At 34.6% G+C, this 9515-nt stretch overlaps 1 protein-coding gene across 4 annotated transcripts in view; it reads left to right on the plus strand.

Moving 5' to 3' along the window:
* The window catches only part of LOC124527579 (gamma-taxilin-like), a 697565-nt gene that overhangs the window by 158908 nt on the left and 529142 nt on the right, over positions 1 to 9515 (plus strand). Inside the window, exons 4-5 of one of the 4 annotated variants that reach the window (XM_047100676.1) lie at positions 4951 to 5042; positions 7194 to 8185. The exons of the other annotated variants lie outside the window; for them this stretch is intronic. Of the exons in view, the coding sequence (XP_046956632.1) occupies positions 4951 to 5042; positions 7194 to 7257 (156 nt within the window). The 3' untranslated portion in view covers positions 7258 to 8185. Of the gene's footprint in view, positions 1 to 4950; positions 5043 to 7193; positions 8186 to 9515 lie in introns of those variants that run through there. 4 annotated transcript variants of the gene reach the window in all.

The following is a 9515-nucleotide window of genomic DNA, read 5'->3' on the forward strand; positions in this document are numbered from 1 at the left end:
GACTTGTTTCAGTTGGCGTAATGTCCTCAGGTTCCATGCATGTTGTTGCAAATAGCAGCATTCCCTTACATTTTTATATCTGAATAATATGCCTGCCCTCTCTCATTGGGTGTGTGGGTGTGTGTGGGCATGAGTGTGTGTGTGTGTGTGTGTGTGTGTGTGTGTGTGTGTGTGTGTGTGTGAGTGAGAGAGTTTTTTATCCATTCATGAATTGGTGGACGCTTAGTGTTTCCCTTTGTTAGCTAATGTAAATAATGCTTTAGGGCACATATATTCTTTAGTTTGAATGTTCATCTCCTTCCCCAAAGACTTACAAGTGGAATATGGAAGTTCTACTACCTTTCATTTTCTGAGAAACCTCGAAAGTAATCACCATAGTGGTTCTCTGGTTCTGTGTGTATTTTAGGCTTGTACTGTTTCTGTTGTTGTTCCACTGGAATTTGGATGGGGATCGCATGACTTGGTAGATTGCCTTGACTAGTATGAACATCCTAAAAATGTTCATTCTTGGGGCACCGGGGTGGCTCAGTCGGTTAAGCATCTGACTGCAGCTCAGGTCGTGATCTGGCGGTGTGTATGAGTTTGAGCCCCGGGTCCAGCTCTGTGCTCACAGCTCGGAGCCTGGAGCCTGCTTCAGAATCTGTGCCTCCCTCTCCCTCTGCCCCTCCCCTGCTCACGCCCTGTCTCTCTCCCTCTCACACACAAAAATAAATAAACATAATTTTTAAAAATGTTAATTCTTGTACCCTCATGAGCATGGAATCTCTTTCCATTTATTTGTATCTTATTCATTTTTTTTCCATTGGTGTCTTTTAGTTTTCAGTGCAGGTCTTTCATCTCCTTGTTTAAATTTATTCTCAGATATTTTATTATTTTCAGTGTAACTGTAAAAGGGATTGTTTTCCCAATTCCTCCTTGGATAGAGAGAAACGCAGCTGATTTTGGTGTACTAATTTCACAGTTTGTAACTTTACTGATTCAGGTATTAGTGCTAGAAGTTTGCTGGTGGACTCATTAGCCTTCTGTATACATATGATATAATGTCATCTATAATTAGAGATCCTTACTTTTTCCTTTCCAATTTGGATTATTTTATTATTATTTGTTTTCTTGTCTAATTGCTTGTCCAGGATTTCTGATAGTCTGTAGAGTTAAAAGTGGTGAGAGTGGGCATCCTTGTCTTTTTCCAGATCTTAGACGAATAGCTGTCAGCTTTCCACCTTGGGCTATGGTGTTAGGTGTGGGCTTGTCATATATGGTCTTCATCGCAATGAGGTGTCTTTCCTGCAAACCACTTTGTCAGGAGTGTTTATCTCATAAATGGATGTTGATGTTTCTGCATTTATTGTGATGATCACACGATTTTTATCCTTTATTTTATTATCGTAGTGTAGCTTTGATTTGTGAATGTCGAACCATCCTTGTATTCTTGGAATAAATCCCACTTGATCATAGTATATGTTTCGTTGATTGTTTCGTTGAATTTGGTTTGTTAATATTTTGTTGACGATTTTTGCATCTCTGTTCCTCAGGGATATTGGCTTGTGATTTCCTTCCTTGTGTGTCCTTGTCTAGTTTTGCTGTCACAGTAAGACTTTGCCTCATGAAAATGAGATTGGAAATGTTCTCTCATCGGTTTTTTTTTTTTTTTGAAAGAGATTGAGGTATAGTGTTAATTTTCTGAAATTTGGATTGAATTCAACGTTGAAGCCATGGGTCCTAGAGTTTAGTTTGTGGAGAAATGGTTAATAACCGAGTTAGTCTTATTATTTGAAATTTGTGTTTTCATATTTTCTGTTCCTTTATCATTGTGCTCGTGGGTTATCTTTTCTAGGAATTTATCCATTTCTTCTAGGTTGACCTATTCTTTTGCTCTACAATTGTGCATGATAGTCTCATAATCCTTTGTATTCTGTGGTATGTGTTGTAATGTCTCCTTCGTTTCTGAATTTATTTGAGTTCTGTAGTACTTGGTAAGTGTAGCTAAATTTGCCATTTTCATTTTTTTAAGAACATTAGCTGTCACTAAGCTTTTCTACTGCCTTTGTAGTCTCTATTCCTTTTAGTCCACTCTGATCTGCGTTATTTCCTTCCTTCTGCTAACTTTGGGCTTTGTTTATTCCTTTTTTCCGCAGTTCCTTGAGGTATAAAGTAGGTGGTTCATTTGGGCTCTGTGTCTTGATATAGGTGTTTATTACTATGAACTTCCCTATTAGGAATGTTTTTGCTGCATCAAATTTTGGTATGTTGTTTATCCACTGTAATTTGTCAGAAGATTTTTTTAAATTTCTTTAGATTTCTATTTTTGTTTGTTTAGATTTCCATTGGTTTTTCACTTTGTGATGTTTAATCTCCACACATTTGTGAATTTTCCTAAATTTTTCTTGTTACTGCTTTCTTGTTTCATACCATATCTTTTGGAAATGATGCTTGATATGATTTCAGTCTTCTAAAATATATGGACACTTTTTATGGGGCCTGTCATAAGATCTATCCTGGAGAATATTCCACGTGCACTTGAGAAGAATGTGCATTTTGCTGCTTGTATATGCCTGCTAAGTCCTTGTGGTCTAATTTGTTCAAATCCATAGACTGATTTTCTGTATGGGTGATCTTGACTCATTGGAGGTTACTTTAAAGTCTATTTTGTCTGAAATAAGTATAGCTACCCTAGCTCTCTTTGGTTTCCATTTTCATGTAATTTTTTTCTTCCCTCCATTTTCACTCCTGTGCACCCTTAATGTTACACAGGTGTCTTGTAGGCAGCAGATAGTTAAGTCTTTTTTCTTTTTTTAAATTCATTCAGCCATTTTATGTCTTTTGATTAGAGAACTTAGTGCTTTACTTTTAAAGTACTTGTTTTACATATGTACGTAACTGCCATTTAGTTAATTGTATTCTGACTGTTACCTCGAATTACCTTGTTCCTTTCTTCCAATCTTGCTTTGTTCCTTTGTGATTTGATGGCTTTGTTACACATGTTTGGATCCTTATCTCTTTATTTATATTATCTACTATTTGTTAAGCTTCTGTTTTGGGTTGGTAACAACCTAACTGGGAACTCATTTTTATACTGTATATTTTAATCTTTTACTGTATATACTGTATAATCTTATACTGTATATTTAATCTTTTCATTGTTTTACGTGTGTACTGTGACAATTTGTATCTTTTGTATTCATGAACACATTTTTGTAGCAATAATTGTTTTTAATTATTTTGTCTTACATCTTTCATCCTAGCTTTTATAAGTGGATTAGCCCATCACCTTTATGTTAGATTAGCCTAGATTTTGCTGTATATTTACATTTGCCAGTGAGATTCATAGTTTCATGTATTTTCCAGTTACTAAATTAGTACGCTTGCATTCAGCTTAAAGAAGTCCTTTTAACCCTTCTTTTAAGGTTGCTCCATGGGTGATGCACTCCTTTAGCTTTTGCCTCTCTGGAAAACTCTCCCCTTGATTCTGAAGGACAGCATTTGCAGTTAAATATTTTGGCTGCTAGTTTTTTTGTTGTTGTTTTGTTTTGTTTTTCCTCTCTCATTACTTTGTAAATACATTGTGCCGCTTCGCTCTAGCCTACACACGGTTTCTGCTGAAATGTCTGCTGATCGTTTCATGGGGATTCCCTTGTACATACAGGGTGTTTTGTTTGTTTGTTGTTTGTTTTTTCTCTTGTTGCTTTTAGACTCTCTCCTTGTCTTTAATTTGAAAGTTTATTTATGTTTATCGGATGGGTCTCTTTGAATTGTTACTTGGAACACTGCAGGCTTTCTGTATCTGGTTGTCTGCATCCTTCCCCGGGTTTGGGAAGTTTGGAGCTGTTGTTTCTTCCATATGTTTTCTGCCCCTTTCTCAATATCTTCTCCTCTGGGACCTTTATTATGTGAATGTTGGTGAGCTTGGTGTGCCTTAAAGTTGTTTCTAGTTGTGTTTTCTTTTTGCTTCTCTGATTGGGTTAGTTAGCTCTCCCAGGAAAGACTAAATATAGAAACGTATGTTGATTCTTACATAATTATACCACTTTCCGGTTTGAAGTGCAGTGTTTGATCTAAAAAGGATCATATTACACCTTCTGTCTCTCTCTGTCTCTCTTTTGATATCATACTATCAAAGAGAAAACAAACTTTTTGCTAAGCTCAGTTTTCACTTGGCAGCTATTTTCTTTTGTATGTTTTACTCTATTGAATTTTATCATGAAAACGCAAGATTTTTCCATAAGCCTGAAATTTCTGATGAAATTATTTGCATTTTAAAAGTGCTAAACTCTTATTGCTATTAACTCTTTGACAGGTTTGGTAAGTCTAATAGTTGAGAGACTAGCTGTTCTTAGGAGAACTTTATGTATGCTGACAGTAAGCTCCTAGCCTGTTTCAAACTCCTTGAAAAATAAAACACAGAAAAGCTCCTTGAAGCATACTTGGGAAATATATAACTACTAAGTGTAATTAGATCCTGCCTACTTTATTTACTCTACAGTTTCGAAGAAAATAAAAGTACACACAATACACCCTTCATTGTAATGACTTAGCATTGAACTTCTTATTTCATTGTGGATTTTCTCTGTGTGATGGGTTGTTTCACACAAGTTAGCAGTATTTTTCGTGTAATGAAATGTTGGTTGAATTGAAATACCACTTCTAAGAATCTTTTTCTAATATAGTTTGTATTTTATATCAGGCTGCTGCTTCTTTTTTTATTTTTTTCTTTTCTTTTCTTTTTTTCTGTATTTATGTGTAAGCAGGGGGAGTGTTGAGAGAGGGGGAGTTGGAAAATCCCACTGGGGCTTCATCTCACAACCACAGTATCAAGAGCTAAGCTCTTATCAGGACTCAGAGGCTTAACCAACTGAGCCACCCAAGTGCCCCAGACTTGTTTCTTTTTTATAGACAGTTTATCTAATAACATCATGAATATATGTGTATAAGTATATTAATTATTGTCTTCAGCTAAAATCAATGAAACAGATACGTTTGGTCCTGGAGATGATGATGAAATCCAGTTTGATGATAGTGGAGATGACGATGAAGACATTGATGATGTAAGTAGTGGATAAAACCTTGTGTTCATTATTTCTTTTATTTATGAATTACATACAAAGAAACCTTTAATCTGGGAATGTTGAACACTTAAATTCGGTATCTTGTTGAGATCACTCCTTTCATTTGAGTGTTCATTCATGTTCTGAAACCATCTAGTTAAACATTTCTTTTCTCTGAGAAACCTTACAGGCCTTTGAAGCATTTCTTTCTGAAAAGAGCAATATTATTTCCTCTAACATAGATACTTCATGATGATAACTTGCTTTCATGAGAGGTAACTATTAAGAAATGTAGCAGTTTTGAGAATGTACCTTCTCCTAGATGAAATACTAGTATGTAAAAAGAAGAGTCTTGTTTGAGCCAGCTTGCTCAAGCATTCAAATTGCAATATACTCAGTGCTCGCTTCGGCAGCACATATACAAATTGCAATATACTTCAAACCGGAGGTCTGTTGTCAACTTACGTATTGGGATTACAATTTTACCACGTATCAGTGTTTTGTGGAACGTGGTTATTTCTCTTCGTAATAAAGCAGTTAGAGCCATAAAAGTAATGAATGTCTCACTGTTTTGCTGTTACTGTATGTAAATAAAATTCATCGTGAGTTTCTTGGCATGTGTGGATGAAATAATTGGGATGGTGATATATCTTAGATTTCTATCAGGCTTAGACTTTTTTCTTTTTTAATACCTCTGCAATAAAAAAGTAATTCAGAGACCACAAATCCAAAAATATTAGTGTTAAGTCTTGGATTTAATACTTGGAATTTAAAAATGTGTAGAGCATTTATTCCTGACAAATACTGTGCAGCACAATTAGTAGAGTTGTTCAAAAATACAAAGCCAGTCTTTGGTTAAGTGTAAGTCGAGCACCACACATGATGCTGATGCTGCTGTCACGTTGGTAATCATTGATCTAGATCGGGGATTTCCAAATCTTTTAATCACCAACAAAGCCCTTTATCTTATTAAGAGCATTTTTAGACATTCAGAGAAGTTGGAAGTTTTTGAAGTGAAACGAACGCCTTTACATATAGTACCAAGATTAGACAATTTACATTTTTCTATACTTGATCTACCAGACCAGTCCTTCTATTCAGCTACAGATCCATATTATTTTTTAATATATTTCCAAATCATTTAGATTATTCCACGAACTGAAGAAAATTGAGTACATACCTCCAGTGTAGCTTTTTACCAGATTTTTTTTTTTTACCATGTATTTATGCAGTTTTAAACATACAGTACTATTTAATGAAAGTTGTATACATTTTAGGGGCACCTGGGTGGCTCAGTTGGTTATGCGTCCGATCTCTCAGTTCGTGGGTTCGAGCCCCACACTGGGCTCTGTGCTGATGGCTCAGAGCCTGGCGCCTGCCTCAGATTTTGTGTCTCCCTGTCTCTCTGCTCCTCCCCTGCTCATGCTCTCTCTTTGTCTCTCAATAATAAATAAACGTTTAAAAAATTCTTTTAAAGTTGTATACATTTTAAAACATACCTAGAAGTAGGAAATAAAAAAGGACGAAGAAGCAAATATTGTTAAAATTTTCTTTATGTACCTTATTTGTGGACCATGAGCCAGAGTATTCTTACGACTAAATTAATCCTCTGACAGTAGGGTGATTATTTTCTGTGCCAAAACGTAATGTAACAATTGCATTGTGCATTAAGGACAGACATGAACTTTTTGACAGCTGAGTTAGGTTCAAAGGCTAGGTAGGAGCTGAAGTAGAAGTGTATGTGAACATGAAGAGGATGTTTTGGCTTAGGACCAGACTTTCCTAATTTTTAATTTTTAAGGTACTTATAATTTAATTTTTAATATCATTTAATTTTTAATTTTTAAGGCGCTTATACTTCCACATGTGACAGTGTTCCCACTCTCAAAATGTAAGATCTCAAGTCACCAGCATGAAAATAAAGAAGGAGATTGTAAATGTCATTGAGAATAATTTGCATAACATAACATTCTCAGAGAGTTCATAATGACTGCAACAGACAGGAATTGAGAAATACCTAGTATATAAAATTTTTCACTCCAAGGCTTTATTTTGCAGATAGTATAAAGGGTCCTTATTATGCAGTAGACTATTTATTGTATTATAAGAATTAGTTTTCAGTGGATTTCATGGTTTTTTTTTCACTTACAGATCTAAATTGAACATGGTTTCTGAGGATTGTTCTGCAATTTGGATTTTGGCTATCACCTGTTAAAAGAAGACTAAAACATCTCTTAGTATGTATGTATTTGGTTAAGACATGCTGATTTATTTTCATTGTTTAAAAGTATTATATTTCTCTAAAAACTGATTTAGCTGAATTATTTAAGTGAAATTTTATTGTTTGGATATAATGGAACTTAGGGGGCAAAGACTATAATACCTGCTGTTAAACAGTAGAGAGAAACGAAGAAGAAATGTCTTTTCCTCTGTGACTATTTTATTCTGGTTAATAGGTGTTTTGAATAAATTGCCTTACCATCATAGGTTTTGGTAAACCATGTTCCAGCTAGTATGTTAACAGAATCTTTATGTATATTCGAGTTACCTAGATGTTCTGTAAGATTTTTGATATAATTTAAGGAAGGTGGAAGTCCACACTTAAAGCCAAGAAAGGGGGCTATTTTCATATTTACGTAGCCATATGTATTTCATTCTAAGCTTGATAACTTACACATTACTTTCATCATTTTATGTTGCCACCATCATAAAAGCAAAAGCGTTTCCAAATTGCAGTTTTAGGACACCAGTTTAAATAACATTTTTCAACTTGTAATGTTAGTAGTTGCAAAAATTCAGGGCTAGGAAACCTGGTTATCTTTATATTTGAAGTATTGACATATAAGTTGGTAGTGTTTTTACTTAATATTTATAGAAAATTTTTCAAGTAAGATAGCTCTGATTGTGAAGTAAGTAGGATATTTCTTACACAGGAAAGGTTATGTTAACATATGTGATTTATTGTCAAAGTCATATGCATTGTAACTCATAATTTTGGACTTTATGAGCAATTAAATTACAATGTATACTGAAAAACTAATTTTATAATAACTTCCATAAGGTAAGTTTTTCTTAAACTATCCCTTAGCTGGGGTAACGGGAACCACCACTGAGAAATATAGTAAAATGTGTTGTTGAGTGTGCTTTTCCTCGCTTTGTTATTGGTGTATTTTATTTTATGTAGCAACTTCTGTGTGTATTTTAGTAGGAGTTTAGACCGTAATCTTTCTGTTTGACCTTCTGTTTATTTCAGAGTTATCAACTGTAATAAGGTGAAATTAAAAGCGAGGCTAGTTACCACTACCACTGTTAAAGCTTACACCACATTAATGGAAAGGATTCATCGGGTAGTTTGTAAAGCATAGTTATTTTCCTGAGGATTTTTTAGCAATGAGTAAATACACTTTCACCTGGTTTCAACATTATAAATCTAACAAATAGAGAGGAGAATAAACTTTCATATTGTTTCATCTCACTTTGCCATAATTTTACTTCCTAAATGTTACAGCTTGAGCCAAATCTGATGCCAGAATACATACATAGTTAAATCTAAGAATAAGAAATGAAAATGCACAAATGTAGGTCATGGTTCTTTTCTGTGAAGTTCCTGAACATTTATCTAGGTGGAATGTGTCTGAGACTGAGGAATTGTTTTTAATAGTTTAAAGAAAATATCTTTGAAGAATTGAGTTACGAATTGTCTTCCAAGTAAATCAAAACTTGCCTGATAAATGTAGCCGTTTATACATAAAAGGATGCTATTGAATTTACGTATTCCTCAACATTCTGCCAGGAATGTCAGCACCTCCATATGTGATGCAGTTTGTGTTAAGTAGAGAGCCACTCAAAACATCTTTTTTCTTACTTGTTCCTGTAACAAATATAGTTTGTCTAAAGATTTTCCTTATGTAAATTACACTAACATTTGCTAGTGTTTGCTAGTTGTTATGGTCTGATTGTGCAATCCTTAAAATTCTTCTGTTGAAACCTTAACATGGTTAAGATGATGATGGTATTAGGAAGAGTGGCCTTTAGGAGGTAATTAGGGTCAGTGTTAGAAAGAAAGTTTCAGAAGGCGCTCAGCAGAACACAAACAGGAACGACTGGCATGTGCATCCTGGACTTCCAGTATTCACAGCTGTGAGAAATAAAATTCTGCTGTCATAAGCCATCCAGTCTGTAGGATTTTGTTATACCCTGAAAAGACCAAGATTCTGGTGATACATACTTTCTTGCTTGCCGGTCAGGAACAGTCCAGCTTAATGTTTCATCTTGAAGAATACAGAATCATAATTAAACTGTTAGTTGGATTAAAGTTGTAGCTCAGGTACAGGATTCCATGAAAGAGTTTTCCATTTTTTTGTGATGTGTTCTTGATGAATTTTGTTTTATAAACCTATCTTTCATCTAGACTATACAAATTGTCAGCATACAACTTCAAAGTACTCACATAATACTTTTTATTTTTGTAGG

This window comes from Lynx rufus, unplaced genomic scaffold (genome assembly GCF_022079265.1).
Source record: "Lynx rufus isolate CCGP_SWC_20201006 ecotype Redwood Valley unplaced genomic scaffold, mLynRuf1.p SCAF_51, whole genome shotgun sequence".
Taxonomy (NCBI): domain Eukaryota; kingdom Metazoa; phylum Chordata; class Mammalia; order Carnivora; family Felidae; genus Lynx; species Lynx rufus.